The sequence below is a fragment of the Lithobates pipiens genome, unplaced genomic scaffold (assembly GCF_037356315.1).
Source record: "Lithobates pipiens isolate NorthernLeopardFrog02 unplaced genomic scaffold, aLitPip1_a1.2 Scaffold_25, whole genome shotgun sequence".
Lineage (NCBI taxonomy): Eukaryota > Metazoa > Chordata > Amphibia > Anura > Ranidae > Lithobates > Lithobates pipiens.
The window spans coordinates 113,173,326-113,194,882 of record NW_027507787.1 but is presented as its reverse complement, the minus strand read 5'-3'; the positions used below and the strand labels follow the sequence as shown (position 1 = coordinate 113,194,882).

At 41.7% G+C, this 21,557-nt stretch overlaps 1 protein-coding gene across 1 annotated transcript; it reads right to left on the bottom strand.

Annotated features, from left to right (window-relative positions):
- Positions 1–803: 803 nt before the first annotated feature.
- On the bottom strand, positions 804–19,815 carry LOC143930475 (pepsin A-like). Its single transcript, XM_077454806.1, has 9 exons — positions 19,760–19,815; positions 19,501–19,654; positions 18,195–18,312; positions 13,340–13,458; positions 6,534–6,733; positions 1,913–2,029; positions 1,611–1,755; positions 1,396–1,494; positions 804–1,080 (listed from the first exon to the last, which is right to left on the bottom strand). Exons 1-9 carry the CDS (start codon positions 19,813–19,815, stop codon positions 931–933), a joined length of 1,158 nt encoding a protein of 385 aa, XP_077310932.1. The 3' UTR covers positions 804–930.
- Positions 19,816–21,557: the final 1,742 nt, after the last annotated feature.

Sequence of the window (21,557 nt, the reverse complement as noted above, 5' to 3'; positions counted from 1 at the left end):
CTTTGAAAATTTACCATTGGAGCAATGATAAAAAAACTGATATTCACTGAATGTTCGACTTTTTCACTCCAACAAGTTGGAAAACCTTCCTCCTTTGTTTCTAGCCGACCATCCTAGTCAGTGGTTAAATACCAGGGACAGTGTCATTTTAATGTGGTTACAAAGTGTCAAATAGTCAGACGTGCCCATTGCAAGGCATTTTTAGGGTTAACCTTTTCAAGAGATATGCTATACATGTCTGTTTCCATGTTAAAGTGTTTGTTTTATATTAGTTTTGGATAGAGTAGGGTATGATTTAAACATCTGTCATGTTATTTTTTGCTGTCTAGCCTACTGAGGTAATTTCCATTCACTTCCTGTCATACAGGTGCAACAGGAAGTCAGGGAAAATGTCTTAATTTTTAGTGCAATTAGACAATTTTCAATGGAACATTTGTCCCCAAAAGGTAGATATTCTCTCAATCTTTGCCCTCATGAAACAAAATTTTGTTTTTTCACATACTTTTAGTATTAGTGACAATGGTCAGATGTCTCAGGAGATGGTGAATCATCCAGTAGGGAAGCGTACAGTGATGCAAACATGGCAAAGATTCAAAGTTATCCCCACTCAACTAAAACGACAAAAAAAGCTTTGCCTTGACATAAAAAAAATTGTACCTCATTTTGTAAAAAAATATAGGGATCTAATAAAACATATAAATGTATAATATAACATTACTCATGGTGCTCAAATATGTTTTATTGTACATTGTTATCCTAATGTTGCATTTCAATCTAAAACATGCTATAGTTGGGGTCTTACTGATACTGTGAAAGTTCTGATTTATTAAAACAGAACAGCTGAACATCTGCAATACTATATAGGACAATGCTATTAGTTATGATTAAGAGAACAGATAAGGGAATAACAGAGAAAAGGCTAATCTGTTTTTATGCAACTGGTGCCATTGCTACATAATTATTGGCTCTGTCAAAGACCACATAGTATTCTCGGATAAACACATCTCCCAAAATCCACAGATCTCCTGAACTGGTTGGCAGGTTCATTGCCTGGAATCCACTGGTGCAGCCCTGCTGGCTCTGTGGAATATAAAAACATATATTAACAAATAACGTCATGCTATCAAAAACATTGGGAATGAGACCCTAGAACTATCATGTTACAGAGTAAGAACTCTCAAGTTTGCATTGTATGCAAATACATTTGAATACAATGAATGTGTACAGTATATAGTTTAGATTCATATATACAAATTATATGAATGCAATTAGTATTCTGAATTGTTGTAAAAATTGACATTGATATACAATAGAAGTTAAAGGACACATCGCACATATCAATGGTTTTGATAAAAGATTTAAAATATTTTTGCAGTATTACTCTCAAGAACCTACCTGACGCACATATGCACTTGCTGGCAGTGGATATTGGACACCATTGATTGTAAACACAACAGTTGGCATGTTGCTGATGTTGTTGCAATTGATAACATACTAAATACAGAATGTAAAGATACATAGATAAGTGTTATGGAAATACACACACACACACACACACACACACACACACATCTCCAGCCTAGTTCAACACAAAAGCTACAAATAATTACCTGTCCATTTGAATCTTGATTTGCTCCAATGTAGTACTGAATGTTGGCAATAGGGGTAGATGGTCCAGCCAGAAGAGATGTTCCAGTATCAACAATAGCTGAGCAGGAGCCACTGCATGCAATGACCTGACCACCAATGGATATGCTGGAACAAAAAATATATATATATATATATATTTTAAATAGATGAGTGATCCACTTTGAGCTTTTGTACAGTTTAATAAATGTGATAAATACATTAAGTTCTTGAATATGTACAAGGGCCATGGTGCAAAAGTAGCCCAAGTGATGTCTGTTCTTACCTATCCACCGTTATCTGCCAATATGTTTCTGCGGTGAGAGGAACCCAGTTCAGGTTTCCAGTGTAATATGAGGTGTCTACACCACCAAAGAGAACAAAGCTGCCACTCTGCCCTTGACTAGAAGAGGAAAAAACAATACATGTCAAATTAAATTAAACATATATAGCAAACTGGGATGACAGAGTTTGTTCCTTTTTCAAAACCAAATGTTAACAGTACTGTCTACATGAAACACATAATATAACATAAAGGCTCCATGCACACTGGAGCTGATAAACTGCAGTTTATTGGAGTTTGGGCATTTTTTTTAAAAAAGCCCATAAACTCCACTCTGTGTTAGCCTATGTTTCAGCTTTAATGAGTTGGGCTTTTTTCTGAAAGCCTGAAATTCGCGTTCAAAGTGGAGTTTTTCTGACCGCTAAAAAACGCAAAATGGCGACAAGCGCAGATAAATGCTCAAAAATGTGCATTTATTAGCGTTCTATTTTTTCAATGCATTGTGGTAGTTTGGGAATGCATTGTCGCATTTTTAGTGTCCTCAGTGTATTTTTATAAAAAAAGCCCATAAATGCTAACGCTAAAAACGCTCATAAATGCGCATAAATGGTAGTACATAACGCTGTTAACCAGCGTTTTCTGCCAGCAATCAAAACTTTTTTGAGCTCAAGTGTGCATGGAGCCAAAGTCTACTGTGAAGTGTTCATGTTTCGTGAATTCTCCAAGACAGACAGACCACATGGACAATCTTTAGGAGCTAGCAGTCATCTTGGATGAGAGTGACTTCTGAGTTTCTTTAGGCTTATGATGGTTTTACATATTTAAATACATTTCTATGTGTTATGAAATACAATCTACATACTTCACTATGTGGTGCTCTTTTCTCTGGTATACTTGATGTTGAGAACAAGTGTATTTGAGGCAATACAAGGGGCTATGCTCAAATACACTATAGAGCTGAAGGGAAATCTATGGAGGCACTGACATCTACGCATTCCTGGTCCTGTGTGCTATGCTTAATTTGACTCCCTAATACAAGGGTCAAAACTATCTGGTTTAGTGAGGTGTGAACTCCATGTGGTCTATCTCTTTTGAACTATTTGGCATTTTGAAGCACCTTTCTTTCTGAAGCACCACTTCTTTGAAGTGATCACAAAGCACAAACACTTTAGAGTAGACTTTGTTTATGTTATAATATGTGTTGTCACAATCATGGTCCCACTGTTATCACAATACAGTACAACAGCAGCTACCTAAATATATATCATTGCTTACATAAATTGTCGTTCTTTTTGCCATTTTGCACAGGTATTCGGATAATATTTTTTATTTTAAGCTTATGTAATTGAACACATTTGGAAAGTGATTCTGAAAAATTTAGGTAATCTATACTGACCTAAGCATGGTTGTTTTCTCTGTAATTGCAACTAACTGAAGATTCAGTATTACATTTTTTGTGCAGCACTATTGTTTAGCAACAGCTGAAAATAATTTTGAAAGCTATAGGCAAACGTTGTACCACGATTTTCAATGTGATGATCAGTGGATGGCAGTAATTTATCTTAAATCTAACTTCTTCAATGGAAAATCTAGGTTCCAGATCTCAAATAATAACCCCAGGTTATCTTTTGAAATGGGAGATTTGAGGGTGAATCCTCAACTTTATCAGTGAATAAACCTTTGCTTTCAATCAAGGACCAACTACACTTACTCATGCTCACTCACAGGGCCGCTGATAAGCCAGTAAGACTGGCCCTGTTGTACCGGGCCTGGCCACCAGGGGGGGCCCAGGCAATATAAACAGGGATGAAAGAATGCATAGTAACTAATTAAAAAAAAAAAAAGTGTAGCCCTCCCCTTCTTCAGCCCGCTCACCTTTAACTGTAAACAATGCTGGAGTGGGGCTGAATGGGGGAGAGCCAGGAGGGAGACACAAGGAGGTATGACTACAGCAATACAAGTTCTGCAGGAAACAGGATCGTCTGGAGCACAGTTACACGTAACTGGCTGGCTGCAGTGTCTTCCGTGGGATTAGCCAGTGTACAGGTTATCGATCAGCCTCCCCTCCCTCTTGTCTTGCTGGTTACTTTTTTTTTTTATCTGCCTAACCTGACCTGCACATTGTCTGATCACACTGATAAGATTCCTGGAAGACTCTGTAGCAGCTTTTAACCATTTCAGCTTATAATCAACTATTTAGCCAGAGCTCTGTGTGTGCTGCACAGATTGTTTGATATTTTAATTCTTTTTTGGAGAAGGATTTACTTCTAAATCAGGCTAGAAGCTTCACAGACCCATTAACTGGTTACTGTCCTCAGTAATCCTGACCAGTTCACTGTTTGTAAGAAAATTAGTATTTTGGAAATTGTATGTGAAGCTGTCTTCTGTCACTTGGTTGTACTTTCAAAGAAAAATCACTGACTTGATCTTGCAGAGGTGGTTTAAATAGAGTGGATCAGCCCTGTGATACTATATACTTGTACACTGGGTTCAGCCATAAACGGAGTCTCTGACCATCTCCTGAATCAATCATGTCTGCGATCCCTAACCATCTCCTGTACTATGTCTGCAGTCTCTGATCATCTCCTGTACCATGTCTGCAGTCTCTGATCATCTCCTGTACCATGTCTGCAGTCTCTGATCATCTCCTGTATTATGTATGCAGTCTCTGATCATCTCCTGTACTATGTCTGCAATCCCTAACTGTCTCCTGTACTATGTCTGCAGTCTCTGATCATCTCCTGTACTATGTCTGCAGTCTCTGATCATCTCCTGTACTATGTCTGCAGTCTCTGATCATCTCCTGTACCATGTCTGCAGTCTCTGATCATCTTCTGTACCATGTCTGCAGTCTCTGATCATCTCCTGTACTATGTCTGCAGTCTCTGATCATCTCCTGTACTATGTCTGCAGTCTCTGACCCTCTCCTGTACTATGTCTGCAGTCTCTGATCATCTCCTGTACCATGTCTGCAGTCTCTGATCATCTCCTGTACCATGTCTGCAGTCTCTGATCATCTCCTGTACCATGTCTGCAGTCTCTGATCATCTCCTGTACTATGTCTGCAGTCTCCGATCATCTCCTGTACTATGTCTGCAGTCTCTGATCATCTCCTATAGTATGTATGCAGTCTCTGACCATCTCCTGTACTATGTCTGCAGTCTCTGACCCTCTCCTGTACTATGTCTGCAGTCTCTGATCATCTCCTGTACTATGTATCCAGTCTCTGACCATCTCCTCTACTATGTCTACAGTCTCTGATCATCTCCTGTACTATGTCTGCAGTCTCTGACCATCTCCTGTGGTATGTCTGCAGTCTCTGACCATCTCCTGTGGTATGTCTGCAGTCTCTGATCATCTCCTGTGGAATGTCTGCAGTCTCTGATCATCTCCTGTAGTATGTCTGCAGTCTCTGATCATCTCCTGTACCATGTCTAAAGTCTCTGACCATCTCCTGTGGAATGTCTGCAGTCTCTGACCATCTCCTGTACTATATCTGCAGTCTCTGACCATCTGGGGAGGGGTGGGGCTGGAGGAGGGACCAGGGGAGAAAACAGGGTGGAGCTGAAGGGGGCCCCGTCAGGTAGGCTGTACGGGGCCCCATGATTTCTATCAGCGGCCCTGCTCACTCACTATCACTGTACAAACAAAAATTGCATCCTTTAAAGCAGTGGTCATCAACCCTGTCCTCAGGGCCCACTAACAGGCCAGGTTTGCAAGATAACTGAAATACATCACAGGTGATAGCATTTGCTGCTCAGTGATTTCAGTGTTCTAGTCTGCATCTCCCCAATGTAATACATAAAACCTGGCCTGTTAGTGGGCCCTGAGGACAGGGTTGATGACCACTGCTTTAAAGCCTTCAATAATGATGTTAAAAGTAACCTTGTCCGCCTGCTAAAAAATTAACATTTAAAATAGTGCAGACCCTTTCGAATGAATGCAGGTAAAATCAGAAAGGCTAATTTGCTTATATTTGGCTACTCTTCATAGCTATAACTACTAGGGTCCATGTTAGAAAAATGTTAAGGGACATGCCACATGTTCATATCTGATTTCTAATTCCACAATTGTATAAGAAATACTGTATATAAAATATTCAACTTTTATAAATGATTAATATTCTATTAATGTATCATATATGTCACTTTCTCTGCTAAGAAGAGTAAATATTTCCTTTTTAGTATTGACTGCACTGATTACAGTGTGGAACTCTCTGTACAGGCACCAATAACAGTGTCTGCAACAAATGAAGCAAAGAAGAGACTTGATTTCAGCTACAGTATATCTACACTGGAGTCCTTCCTGGGTTACCAGTTCAAACTTAGAACTTAATTTTTAGCATAAAGGTCCCAATAGTTGTTCGAATATGACCAGACTCAAAAATGTGTGGTTTTGTGTGTGTGATTTTCACACATATTTCTAAATGATTTTAAAAGCAATGTTTAACTTTATTTACTAACTTGCCTACTATACCTTTTACATTTACCATTTTCACACTTTGAAGTATATTACCTCTACTCAAAATAACATTTTTGATTTTGGATTGGAATACTCAGCTTGATTCCAAGCTACAATTCGGGGGACATTGAATGCAACTTTTAAAATAGCAGTTTGCACTCACGAACTTAAATAGACAGAGAAGAGATCCTGAGGGATGAGACCCTGGTTCCACATATTATCAAATACAGGTGTAGCTTGAGAAGAAGCCAAGCTTGGAAAAGCCAATCCCAAGATTCCATCAAAAGGAGAATAATACAAGAATGATCCAGGTTCAGACTGGCTCAAACCAAAAATCTGGTTAGTGATCTGGATGTTTCCAACCTGTGGGTATAAAAAGAACAAAGTATGTGATAACGCAAAAATCTAATTTTAAACTATTTTCTTTTAACTTCTGACAGTTCTTTTAACTTTCTGACAGTTAAACAATAGATAGAGTACATCAATGTTATACTACTGAGATAGCAACTTGTTTACTGCCGCCGTAATGCCATACGCAGATTTCAGTGGGTTTGGCAAGGATGGCTAGATTCGCCAGGGTTGGCCACCCCACATCTAGTGATGGATACTGTACATTACTGCAGCTGTAATCAATGTGGATATTATGCCCTATGGTAAACTGACTTTTGGTACTCCCACCTTATGAAACCTGTTTAGATTTTTTTTTTCGGTTTGTTAATTTTATGTTTTGCACTTTAATAATTTGTGCATGGCTTGTTTGTCACTTTTCCCCTCTAACTTACAGAAGAGTTTTAGCAATATATTCAAAAGTTATTAATGTATGGAATATGCTCCTTTCTAAGCTGTTGTATCTATGCACGTTTGTGTATCCTATATGACGTGTCATATATTGTATCTATTTTCTTGTTCTTTCTGTTCTGTCAAGATCAATAAAAGTCTGGATTAAAAAAAAAAAGAGTGGGCGTGTGTCCTAAGCATGGCAGCGTGAGGACGCTTCTTCACAGGGCTCCCGGCCAGTGGCTCTCATGCTGCCATACAGCGATCTATTACAGCACATTACCTGCACCTGCTTGTACCCCCAGATGTCTGTGAAGCCCGACCGCCATCCCCCTGCTCCTGCATCATCATGGATTGCTACTTGTGGCAATACCAGCCTTCAATAGGGCGTTGGCCCGCCATGCAGCTACAGACACAGCAGAGGTAATCAGTGTACCTGATCCTTCTCCACGGACAGCGGATAACCACACAATGCCACCCTTCTCACCCCCCCAGTGACCTCTCTCCCTGTTTCCCTTGATTGCTGGCAGCCTCCACAGACAGAGGATGTACTGTTCAGCCCAGAGCTCACAGCTTCTCCTTTGGCTCCCATGCCACCCAGCGCTGTATGCTTCAGCCCAGAAGCCTTGGGGGGACAGAGACTGACACCTGCACATCAGACAACAGTAAGTACACTCTGCAATCCTCCCCAACCACAGGGTCTTCCTCTAATTGCTTTATTTGAACAAAAGCTGTGGGCTTTCTTGCAGCAGCTGCCCACAAGAGCTGATTTGGAAACCCTTGTGCAGAGAATGGAAACAGCTATGATGGGGAAATACAAACTCTCAGGCAAGAAGTGTCTGTGCTAGACTCTCATGTTAATGTGATAGAACAAGAACAGGATATAGTGTCCCAATCTGTGCAAACTCTGCAGACCACTCACTCTGAACTTACTGACCAAATTATACAACTGCGCCTCCTTCAGGATGACTGGAAGAATCACAGCCGCCGACAGAACATTCGTTGAGGGGGGTGCCCGAATCTCTCCCACATTCAAAATTCCATCTAACAGTGACCAACGTCTTCAACCGTTACCTAGAACACCCGTCAGACTCTGAGATCATCATCGACCAAGTTCATAGAACTCTGGGCCGTGATCTGACCCATCTGACAGACCCAGGGACATCTTCTGCTGTTTACACTCCTTTAACCTTAAGGAAGAAATTCTGCGGCAGGCCTTGGGGTGGAAGTCCTTGGCGAGAAAGGTCTTACCTACAGGTGGGGTCACCCATTTCACCTCATAGTCCACAAAGGACCAGATACCTTCTCTCTGTGTCATCCCTCTGAGCTTCCAGGCTTGTTTGCCTTTGCCGAAATGGATCCAATTCCAGTATCTGACTGGCTTGTGCAGTTGTCTCCAAAGATCCCCAGCATCAAGCACCCCAGTAAACCGCAAAGGGCTCGCTATAATTACCTGGGTCGTAGGGGCCCTTCACAAGCAAGCCGGCGAGTAACCCCCGTTTCCAACCCACAAATGAAGAAGTGGCTGGCTGATCTTACCAGCATACATTCAGCAGTGGAGCCCTTGGGATGGGCTCGGCTGCCGTATAACCCCATAGTTGTGGCATGGTGCTAACAATCTCTTCCGAGCTCGGAGTGCTAAACCAATGGGAAAGAGGCGATTGATTGTACACTATTCTGTACACTATTATCTGACACTATTCTGCACTCCTACTTCTGGACCTTTCCGCTGCCTTTGACACGGTAGACCCCCCCCCCTCAAAAAAAAAACTTTACTCTCATCTTACCTATCCCAATGCACCTTCAGTGTCACTTACAATTCTACTTCCTCCACTCCTCTTCCCTTCTCCGTTGGGGTCCCCCCAGGTTCTGTTCTTTGTCCTCTTTTATTTTCAATCTACACCTCTTCCATGCGTCAGCTGATAGCCTCTCACGGCTTTCAATATAATTTCTACGCTGATGACACACAAATCTATCTCTCCACCCCTCAACTCACTCCATCAGTCTCCTCACGCATCTCTAACTTAGTAACAGACATATCTGTATGGATGTCACACCACTTCCTCAAACTTGTCCAAAACCAAACTTATAATATTTCCTCCCCCACGTGCCTCTTCCCCTGACTTATCTGTCAAGAGCAATGGCACAACCATCCCCCCATTTCAGCGTGCTAGGTGTTATCATGGACTCTGAACTCTCCTTTCAGCCCCACATCCAATCACTTTCCAAAGCTTGCTGCCTCAACCTCCGCAACATCTCTAAACTACGTCCCTTTCTAACCAATAAAACCACAAAGCTCTTGATTCACTCCCTGGTTATCTCTCGCCTTGGCTACTGCAATTCCCCCCTCATTGACTTACCTTTAACCACTTAAGGACCGCCGCATGTAGAAATACATCGGCAGAATGGCAGAATGGCAGAATGACAGAATGGCATGTACGGGCACAAGCATTTACCCGTACCCATACCCGTACATGCTTGCCTTCCAGCGGGTGGGGGGTCAGATCGGACCCCCTCCCGCTGGCTGCGGCGGTCTGTTTCGCTTCAGGAACGATCCGGGATGAGGGGATTATACTTTTTACTCTACCGTCCATGGGTCCTACTCTAGAATCAACTTTTTTCTCCTAAAACACTCATCTGTCTTGGTGACCAGGGGAATTGCTATCAGCCACATCGCCACGCCCCCATCCTGCTGGAATTGGCTATTTTGCAAGCGTTCCCTAGGACCTCTACGTGGCGACTTAACAAGGCGCTCCTAAAAGATCCCGAAATTGCCGCAGACATCCTTAGGGAAATGAACCCCTACTTCTCCACTAACGTAGACTCTGTTGACACGTGGTCAGTGCATAAGTGCTTTATCAGGGGAATTCTAATCAAGCAAGGTCATGCAGCCCAGCAACACTGCATTAAAACCCTGTCTGAACCCCTGGCGCAACTTCACACTTCAGAACATCAGGACAAGACACAGCCAGAAGATAGTACTATCGCAGCAGAACTGGTTCGTCTTTGGGAAGCTAGATGGGACCATTTCATGTATGAAGTGAAGGCCCGTTTCATTTTACGAATACGGTGATAAATGTGGCCGACTACTGGCAAAATGCCTTACATGCCAAGTGCTCCCAGACATATGTTCCCGCACTTCTCTTGTCTTCGGGCTCCAAGGTGCATTCTTCTTCAGAACTAGCAGAGACTTTTCATGCTTTTTACTCCAAATGATATCATTTGGACACAACTTCTACTTCCCGGTTGATGCCTCAAAACTCTATAGATACCTGCAATTATCTTCGAGAAAACCAACCTTACTGCGCTGACGACAGAAGAGCGAGAAGACCTGTCTAAGCCTATTATGGTGGAGGAATTCACATCAGCCATAGCTGACACTCAATCTGGCAAGGCACCAGGACCTGATGGATTCACCCTCCCTGCCTATAAAATGTACCGGGGCCCTTTGGTGCATTACTTCCTTGCAGCCTTCAGTGCTGTGATGGACAGACAGAGCTTCTCTGCAGATATGCTGCACGCCTCAATATCTGTTGTCCCTAGCCGGGTAAAGACCCATTATTATGTGCCAGTTACAGGCCCATTTCAGTCCTGAATTGCGATGTATCCTGTCATGCATATTGGCCATTTATGATAATCCCACAGCTACAGTATGGGTAAATGGCTATGACTCCAGCCCTTTCGCCATTTCAAACAGCACCAGACAGGGTCTGGTGCTCCCCCCTGTCACCATTGCTATTCGTTCTTTCCCTGGAAACTTTTTTACAGCACATTAGAGGTAATCAGTCCATCAAAGGCATTCAATCCAGCCAATACCCACATAAAGTGGCAGCTTAGGCCGATGACCTTTTATTTTATATTACTGAGCCCCTTACCTCTTTACCCTTCCTGTTACAGGAGTTGAAGGGCTATGGTACCCTGTCAAATTTTAAAGTTAATCTGCAAAAGTTAGAGGCCCTGCATGTCAGATTCTACCATTTCAAACCTGCACCCCTTTTTCCCATTCAAGTGGGCTGCCCGCTCCATCCAATACCTGGGAACAAAAATTTCTGCAAACCCGCATGACATTATTCCCTTCAACTTCCAGCCTCTCTTATCTATGTTCACCGTTGATCTTAAAAAGTGGGACTCTCTGGCCCTTTCCTGGTTCAGCCGTTGTGATATAATCAAAATGAATGCAATGCTCATACTTTTGTACTTATGGCAAGCACTGCCTGTCAAAATACCCCCGACATTTTTTCACACCGTGCATTCAATATTAATCAAATTCATCTGGTGCGGTAAACACCCACATCTCAGCAGAGCACTATTACTACGACCAAAGATTAAGGGCGGTCTCGGGGGTTCCAGACCCACCCAGCCCTATATTACACTGCAGCACATATGACCAGGGTTATGAACTGGTGCTGACACAGCAACCTGAAACTCTGGGTATTACTGGAACAAGAGGTTTCCCGGGCCTGGGCAGGGAAAACTCATCTCACCCACTTGACAACTCATCTGCTGATTGGCCCTACCCTTATGGAACTGAATAGCGTTTCCCATTTATCTTCACTGAAAAGTTTTCCATGCCCAATGACACCACTTGTTGGTCATGGGGACTCTATACCTGCTATCAATGACCCGTCTTTTCTTTCGCAAGCCCCACAGAGACTCACAAGGGCCTCTTTGTTCCTAGGTTCCTCCGGTTGAACAACTCCGGAGAACTTGCTCTCTGGATGGGCTGCTCTCATATTAGATCCTTATCAACCGCTTACAAATTCCTGCTAGATCTTCACGCCATAGAGGACCCCCCATTCTTGGCAAAATGGGAAAGGGACTTGCAAGTCACCTTCACCAAACCCCAAAAAGAACGCATACTTTTTTCGCTTACAAAAATTCTCTATGTAGCAAATACCAAGAGACCACCTATAAAACAATGACACGGTATAGAACCCCTTCTGTTCTGGCTAAGCTTTTTCTTCAACAAACTGATCATTTTTGGCGCTGTGGCCTATACTCAGGCACCGTTCTACATATTTTTGGGGATTGCTCTGTGCTCCAAATTTTTTGGCAACCAGTGCTTAAGCTCATATATAAATTCACAGATATCTCTTTACAAGATAACCTAGCAGCAGTCCTACTTAACCTCAACCCTTAACTTTATCATAAATCCCTTCTCAAACATCTCCTTAATGCTGCACGGGCCTGCATCCCACCTGTATGGAAGCAACAGTCTGCGCCAACAGTGGCCCACTGGCTCGCAAGAATGAAGGACATTGAGAAAATGGAAGATCTGTCCTCTATTTTGTGAGATAAAAGGTCAGCGAAACCTAAGTCCAGATGGTTTTACTGGATCTCTTCTGCTTCTCTGATTAATTTCTCCAATACACATGTTAGGATCCACCATCTGGGATCTCTAGTACTTGTTCAGGGCTATTGATCCTGGCTCCCCGGGGGTGAAATCCCAATTCCCGCTCCACCTTTGCTACTTTTTTTACTCTCTTTCTCTCTCTCTCTCTCTCTCATCTTTTCTTTCTTCTCCATTTCTCCTTCTAAACTAAAAAACAAAAAGTGATGGGCACAGAAGCTTATATGTACCCTGTATTAGACTTTAGCTGGTGATGTGAACCTGATTGATGGGTTCCCTTCACTCATATGCAATTGTTTTGTATGGCTGTGCTGAATACACTCATTATCATTTGTATGCAATGCAAAGTTGTCTCTATATTTGCATCTGTGTAACATCTTTAAATAAAAAAATAAAAATAAAAAATAACTAAAAAAAAATGAGTGTATTTCCAAAAAAAAATGCAGAGCTTATCATTCTGTAAGAAGATATTGTTCAGTCATAAGGATAGCATGAATCAGGAAAATACTGCATTATGGTCCCTAGATGGAGCTGATGTTTATGGGATATAGCTGTTTATTTCCTATGATCATCAGCTCCGTCTAGTAGACATAATGCAGTATTTCCTGATTCATGCTATTCTTATGAATGAAGAACATCTACCTTGAAGTAAACATTGGATATTATGCAGAGAGAAAATAGTCTAATACTATTTGATTTTGCTGGCACTCACAAAGAATGAAAGTACGTGCAGTTTTACAGGCAAAATAGCTCTGTAATTTTCTTGATATATACATTCCTAAGTGTATAACAATATTATTACTGTAATCAATGTAAGACTTGTAGCCATTTCTTGCTCTTACCTGCACCGTGTCATATCCAAGAAACCCAGACATGCTACCAGTGCCATATTGGATAGATACAGGAGTGTTGGTAGCTTGGAAGGTTGATGATTGCTGTGGGTTAAACATGTGATGATTGGCTGGAAAAAAAAACCACATCAGATGTTAGCGGGGCCAGGGTTTCCCTTCACATAACCATGCACTTTTTTTCTGCACCTTGGCACATAGTTAAGTGGTACATTAATAAAAAGTATGGGTTACTTTGTTAACTGAGAGTGTCAAGATCTTAAATTTTAGTATTAAATATTTAGATATTTAGAGTAAAAATGAAAAAAAAAAGTTATACTACATTAGTATATTAGTAGTATATGTACAGTAATAAATAAACCACAACTGACTGGTTCACAGTTAAAAAATTGCTAAATGTAAAGTAACCCCCCACAAAAAAAATCTGACCTATGTATTTAAATAGGGATAGTATTGTTACCAATTACTTGATTTTTCAAATAATCTTTTTGTAAATATTTATTCTAATTATCTTAACTGGCACCACTACCTGGAAGGGGGAGTCTGTATGTAGGTGTTTGTGTCGGGGGGGGGGGGGTCAAGCTGTACTGAAGGCTCTGTGCTGGCAGGATAGGTCTGTGCTGGAAAGAGAGTATGTACTGAAGGGTGCATTTCATTTTTACTATGCTGGGGGGATTTTTACTGAAGGGGTAGGCTGAGAATGGGGATTTAGGGGCATTAGGGGAGGTCTGTACTTTGGGGGATAAGGGCTTGGAGGATGATGATTTATACTGGGAAGAAGGGGTAAATTTGGTTGCATTCTGTAAAGTGGCCTGTGGATTATGCATTCCTGGCCCATGTGGTTGTGGCACAATTATTAAAGCATATCTTGTGAGTTAAATGACTGTCACATATGTGTGCTGAGTAAATATGAGCTCTGGCGTGTTCGCACACTCCATGTGCAGAGCCTGTCAGGAAGTTGGCGCAGCGCTGCGCTAATCACAAGTAGTGAGACATTGCCCCGAGGCGTGGCTGCAGAGATCAGGAAATGTCTCACTGCCTGTGATTAGGACAGCGCTGCGCTGACTTCCTGGCGGGCTCTGCACGTGGAGTGTGCGAACATGCCAGAGCTGAGTATAGGGTTCTTTTTTTTGCTAGTGCTGAGTATAGGGTTCTTTTTTTTACTGAACTAAGCCCCTCCCACTGTTGGTGCAATTTGACCACACCAACACTTCAGTGGGGTGTGCTCTGCACGCCACTTCATTTTTGCAAACTATTTTTGGAGGGGGTCCCTGATAAGTCCTGGGTGCCAGATGTTCTTCTAGGTACACCACTGAAAATTCTCATCATATTCCATAGATATTAGGATTATAATTACAATGATGCATCTAGAATTGTATCCTAAATACTGGTCCATTTGAACCAAGGATTTTGAAGCTATTTCTCTTTGTTAGGTCTGGAAATTAATACAGGTCTAATACAAAATAATAAGTGTGAATATCTCTATAAACACCCAAAATAAATAAAGTAAAATTATTTTTAAATACTAAAAATTAACAAACTCAATAGAATAAAAATTGATACATATGTATAAAAAGTTCAAAGTAAATTAATCAAAAGTCCACCAACTGAATTAAAGTGCTTTTAGTGACATTCAAATACATATAAAGTGCTTCCAGTGTTCAGGTGCTGCTCTCCCCATGAATAACCTCTTACCAGAAATTCAGATCTTAAATAAAGAAATCAATTTGCACTTTTGTATAACGATAAGGGTCCAGGCAGTCAGCTTCAAGTAAAACCAATGGCTGTTGGCTACGGAAACGTTATCTCTTTACCTAAAGCAGAGCTCCACCCAAAAGGGGAAGCTCCATTTGTCTACCCCCTCTCCAATGCCACATTTTGTCTCACAGGTACCCACTCCCACTTCCAGCTCAGTTCCAGTTCCAGCGCAGTGAACTGAGTCGTAAGTCGTAAGGTTCCCCTGCTACCTCCTGAGACATTTTACAGCTTCCAGAAGACTGTGGTCCATTCACAAAGGGCAGCACACTTTGTGCATCTGCAGTGGGAAACCAGCTGGGAAGCTAAAAGGCTGCCCTGCTGGTTTCCTTTAGGCAAGATGGTGGCACCAGCACTCGATAGCTGATTGAAGAATTGACTCAGGTGAAAATACACAGCTGGATACCTGGACAGGTAGGTGCCCTAATAACTATAGTATTTGTAGCTGCTGACTTTTAATTATTTTTTTTGGCGGGGGGGGGGGCAATCTGGAGTGCCTCTTTACCCATCACAGCTCTCCACAGGCAGTACCAAAATAAAACCAAAAAAGAAAAACCTCAAAGCTCAGTAAGCTTAAAGCATAGTTTATTTAAAAAAGGATACACTTCGAAGGAGAAACAAACAAGTGTTTCCGGTTACATAGCATTGATCTTTAATGTGGATATTTATTGATGAACTTACACTGTATTTGATGAATTTATGATTTTATTCTTATTTGTATTTGGGGGGTTTATAGAGATATGCACACCTATCATTGTAGGAGATTTTTCCTGTATTCAGACATTTGGAAGTGCTGCAGTCCGGGGTCAGTCCAAGAATGTTTGTGTATACAGGCAAAGGTGCACACCACATCCTTCCTCCACCCCTTCACCTCCACCACACCCCCTTACTGCCTACAGCCACGCTGGTACCTGCTTCATGTTGCACCTATGATGTGATGGGGTGCAGCGTGAAGGATGTCACACAACATTAAAATATAGGCTTTGCTGAACTGTCACTAAACAGCAGTGTGTAATGGCTGGGGATGTGGTGGGGGGTGTGTATTCCCCACTTCCCCTCACTATCAATGGGCAGCTGGCAGGTGAGGAAAACTAAAACTTCTATGCTCCCTGTAGGAGAGAGGGCACAGTGTTACGGAACAGAAGACAGGTATTTTAAAAGTCTGAATCCCCAGCAAGGGGCTGGGGATTTGGATTTTACTGCCCCCCCCCCCCCTCCAATCCTGGCACCCTAATGCCACTGACAACAGCCCTGCTGCTGTCTAATGCTACACTAAGTGTGAGTTTATCTTTTGTTTTTTTCATCAATAAATACAGGACTGTTATTTATGGCTAATATTTGCGTTTTTTACATTTTTTTTAGTTCATTAACAGTGGATTCTGTGTTGAATTTTTTTGCCCCTTAGAGGTTTCGATATCCCATTGCTGTTAAGAATGCTTAAAAAAAATTGTATAAATACTTATAATTTTAATTGTATAAAATGCCTAATATAATTGCTATATAGTATTAACTCTGTCTAAGTATTGTTATATGAGAGCGCCATAATTTTTTCTATGGAGAATATTTGCTAAATACAGTATTTACTTTTGTATATTTTTGTTACCATCCACTGAGACTCCAATTCCCCATCTTCATTTGATATTAACCACTTGCCGCCCGCCCTATAACAAATTGACGGTGGCAAAGTGGTTGCATAATCCTGATCGGACGTCATATGACGTGATCAGGATTATGAGCCGCTGCGCGCCCCCGGGGGCGCGCATCACGGCGATCGTTGTTGCGGGGTGTCAGTCTGACACCCGGCAACTACGATCTCAGTAAAGAGTCTCTGACGGAGACTCTTTACCACGTGATCAGCCGTGTCCAATCACGGCTGATCACAGTGTAAATAGGAAAAGCCGGTGATCGGCTTTTCCTCACTCGCGTCTGTCAGACGCGAGTAGAGGAGAGCCAATCGGCTGCTCCTCTGACAGGGGGGTTCTGTGCTGATCGATTATCAGCACAGCCCCCCTGAGGATGCCCACACTGGACCACCAGGGACGCCACCAGACCACCAGGGATGCCCAGGACAAGGTATGCCACCCTAGAACACCAGGGATTCCAGTCAGTGCCCCAATGGATGCCAATCAGTGCCCATAATGGATGCCAATCAGTGCCCACAATGGGCATCACTGATTGGCATGCATTATTGTTTGGCACTGATTGGCATCCATTAGTACAATATATTATAATACAATGCCACCTATCAGTTCCCATCTGTGCCGCCTATCAGTGCCCATCCATGCCACCTATCAGTGCCCATTCATGCCCACCTGTGCCGCCTACCCATGCCCACCTGTGCCGCCTACCCATGCCCACCTGTGCCGACTAACCCATGCCCACCTGTGCCACCTATCCATGCCCATCCATGCCAATCAGTGCCAATTTGTGCCACATATCAGTGCCCATCCGTGTCGCCCATCAGTGCCACCCATCAGTGCCGCCTATCAGTGCCACATATCGGTGTCCATCAATGCCACCTCATCAGTGCCACTTCATTGGTGCCACCTCATTGGTGCCCATCAGTGCCGCCTTATCATTGCCCATCAGTGTAACCCCATCAGTGCCCATCAGTGAAGGAGAAAACTTACTTATTTGCAAAGTTTTGAAACTGAAACAAAAAAAAAAACATTTTTTTTCAAAATTTTCGGTATTTTTTTATTTGTTTAGCAAAAAATAAAAACCGCAGAGGTGATCAAATACCACCAAAAGAAAGCTCTATTTGTGGGAAAAAAATTATAAAAATGTCATTTGGGTACAGTGTAGCATGACCGCGCAATTGTCATTCAAAGTGCGACAGCGCTGAAAGCTCAAAATTAGTCTGGGCAGGAAGGTGTTTAAGTGCCTGGTATTGAAGTGGTTAAATAGTAATAAAAAAAAAACTGGCAGAGGTTCTCACTCTTCCTGACTCTACATTTTAGTACTGTTTATGCACCCCGAGATTTTACTAATGGAGCAATAAAACATAACAGAGTTTCTATCCCTTTCTCACTCTGTCAAAAAACATTTGGGTCAGATTTATCCCTTTAGTGTAAAGTCATTGTACATTACTCACTGCAGGCTGGGCTGGAACAGTAAACAGAGGGAACCCACAAGTTTGAAGATCCTGTATCAAAGATAACGGTGAAGGACTGAGGTGGGGTTCCAATGGAAATGGTTCCAAAATATTCAATCTGACAGAGAAACAAATGTAAGAATCAATTTTGCCATCAAATAGCTATATGCCCCAAAGAGTATAGGAAATAGAGTAATATTATGTATGATAAATTAGTGACAACATATACTCTAAATATAACCAAATAATATAGATGATTATATTATCAGAATACTCAGGTTAGCACTGTGATATGGTTAATGACTAAAATAGCCATCACAATTTGTAAATCTTTATACTAAGACTTTCTTATTGAGTTCTCATATGTCACAAGGTTTTTGCCCTGAACACACGTGGAAATGTGTACAGACAAAATATTATATAGGAAAAAAGCTCACTAACCAAATGTCCCACTAACCAAGTTTCTTAGTGACACTAAACTCTGGATTAAAGGATCTGTGACCTGACTTGCTGTTAACAGAGTAGTTATGTTCATTCTCCATGGTCCAACTGTATATAGTCACTATTTCTGGACTAGAGATTATGGGATGTGTAGTGTTCATAGAATAGTGAATATGACTGCAACTAACTTGCACTGTTTGTTCGAAACAAAAAGGGGGAAAAGGAGAGGTTTGGGATCTTGTTAAAGCAGAAAAACACAGTAAAAAAATGTAATAAAAAATAAATCAATTGTCCATTAAGTCCTTGACATGTATGGATTTTTTTTTTGAAGAATAAGGGTATAATTCATTATCACTTTAATTTCTGTCCTTGCATTGCTTCGCCAAAAATGAAGGGTAATCTCCCTGTGGAGTTACAGACAGAAATAAAAACGTATCAGCCAATCTGACCATAACCTTTTTTTTGTGTAGAGTTAGGGCCGGTTCACACTGCGGGCGATGCGAGGCGACACCGACTTGCCGCGACCTCAGCGGCGACTTGCAAATGACTTCTGTATAGAAGTCAATGCAAGTCGCCCCGAGGTCGCCCAAAAGTAGTACAGGAACCTTTTTTCTGAGTCGGAGCGACTCGAGTCGCTCCTCTCAGAACAGTTCCATTGTACAGAACGGGGGCGACTTGTCAGATCGCGGCGAGGCAAGTCGTGTCGCCTCGCATCGCCCGCAGTGTGAACCGGCCCTTAGATTTAATACTACAGAAATAATCAGCAACATTTTAGGAATATTGTAGTTCTAAGGGCTAAAAAAAAAGTTATAGAGACAAATATATTTAAAAAAATGTTGCATGAGAAAATAAGTTGGCTACTCACATCCATGTAGTTCTGCAGGGGCTCACCAGATGCCTGGGCTAAAGATGGAAAATACTTAGTTGCTGGATTATAGTGATGTTTCTTTAAATAGTCACCCAGTAATCCTAGTCTGTTTAAGCGGGCCCTTAAAGATTCTCCTTTTCTGAGGGAAACCCTGTAAAAAGATTTTTAAAAATTAAATTTAACATATCAATACTACTCTGAATATACAGTTAAATTACTGTGTTAACTTTTAGAAAATGCCCCTTTTGTTACATACTTTACCACACCACATTCTGCCAGAACTACCAGCCCAAAGAGCAGAAGGATCTTCATGACTCACTGTCCTACTCAGACACCAAAGTGAGAACTTTCAATCAACATTCAACAACTCTTTATATACACCTTTATGAATACACCCTGTGTCCTTCAAGAGAACTAAATCTAATGGGACATCTTCCATCACCTTTTTGAAGGAGGCTAGGGCTGCCAAATTTGTAAACTAGAACTGACTAAATATTAGACTTTGGCGAAGCACTGTAGGCATGTGATACAAATCAGCAGGTGTTTATTCTAAAAGTGGTATATCTTAAAGTCATTAATACATACCACATGCAAATAGAGAATTTTATGCAATATAATTAGCTGAGGTTTTCAAAGTATTCTAATTGAAAAATATATAGTCTAGCTTTTGAAACGAACACACAAACCGTGTTTCTTTTTTTTTTTTATAAAAAAAAGAAAAAGAAAAAAAGGAAGAAGAAAGAACGTAGAAAGGCTGATATAAAAAGTGTACATATAGTTAGTAAGGTTGAATAAAGACACCAGTCCATCCTGAGTGAGTGTCTACAATTGTCCCTATCCCTGTACATTGCACACTCACATCAGTCCCTACCCTCAAGGAGCCCACAATCCAAGGTCTCCATTCTTATACTAGGGCCAATTAATCTACCTGCATGTCTTTGGAGTGTGGGAGGAAACTGGAGTACCCGGAGTAAACCCACGCAGGCACAGGGTGAACATGCAAACTCCAGGCAGGTAGTGTCATGGTTGGGATTCGAAGCAGCGACCCTTTTTAATGCAAGGTGAGAGTGCTAACCACTACACCACTGTGTATTTGTAAAATCCATAAAAATATGATCAAATTTGTGGCAGTTAAATTTAAAAACAGCTTTATCAAGAAGATAAAAAAAAAATTCAGAACGTATGGTACCTTGTGATCTTTTCTCCCTATAAGTGGTTAAATCCATATTTATCTAAATACAATGCACTTTCATTAGTCCATGTACACATCATAAAGAAACATGAAACAGCACAATTTACAGTGGACAGAAGAGCAAGAGGAGAATAAAAGTAGTTATAGACTCAAAAAAAAAATTACAAGCGGTCCCCGGGTTACAGACAAGATAGGGTATGTAGGTTTGTTCTTAAGTTGAATCTGTTTGTAAGTTGGAACAGCTACATTTTTTAAGTGTAGCTGCAGCCAAAAAAATATTTTTAAGCTTTTTGGATAGCATAGGGAAGGGTTAACACCCCTGTAAGGTTTGTTTTGCTGTCTGTGGCCCGTTCAGAAGATTTCACTTCACTTTCTGTCCCAATGACCAGGGGTGGACTGACAACTCTTGGGGCCCCCGTGCAATAGGAGATTATGGGGTCCCCGGGCAATAGGAGATTATGGGGTCACACAGTATAAACACACACAGTATACAATCACACAGTATAAACATACATGTACACACAGTATACACAGACATGTTTCTATTGGCTGAGAAGGTACTGGAGAGGTGGGACAGCTATAATCTTGGGATTTTTAGACCAAAAGGGTGTCAGTAAGGGCCATTTCAGAGACAGATGTAAAAAAAAAAACACAGATTTTTACATGCTGTCCCTGGTTTTACTGAGGCTGGCAACCCTGATGGGGCCCCCTAGTGGCTCAGGGCCCTCGAGCAGTGCCCGGGTGGCCCAATGATCAGTTCGCCCCTGCCAATGACAATTGGATTTTGAAAATGTGGGTTGTTGTGGAAACAAACCTTGGTAATAAAGCATCAGTGGAGGTACCCTTTTCCCATAATATCTCT

Excerpts from the sequence above, each read along its gene's own strand:
- LOC143930475 (XM_077454806.1), bottom strand. The coding sequence starts at position 19,815 with ATGAAGATCCTTCTGCTCTTTGGGCTGGTAGTTCTGGCAGAATGTGGT. Across the intron at positions 1,495-1,610 it reads ATCAAGATTCAAATGGACAG|TATGTTATCAATTGCAACAA; the intron begins GTAATTATTTGT and ends TTCTGTATTTAG. Across the intron at positions 1,081-1,395 it reads CAAGTGCATATGTGCGTCAG|AGCCAGCAGGGCTGCACCAG; the intron begins GTAGGTTCTTGA and ends TATATTCCACAG.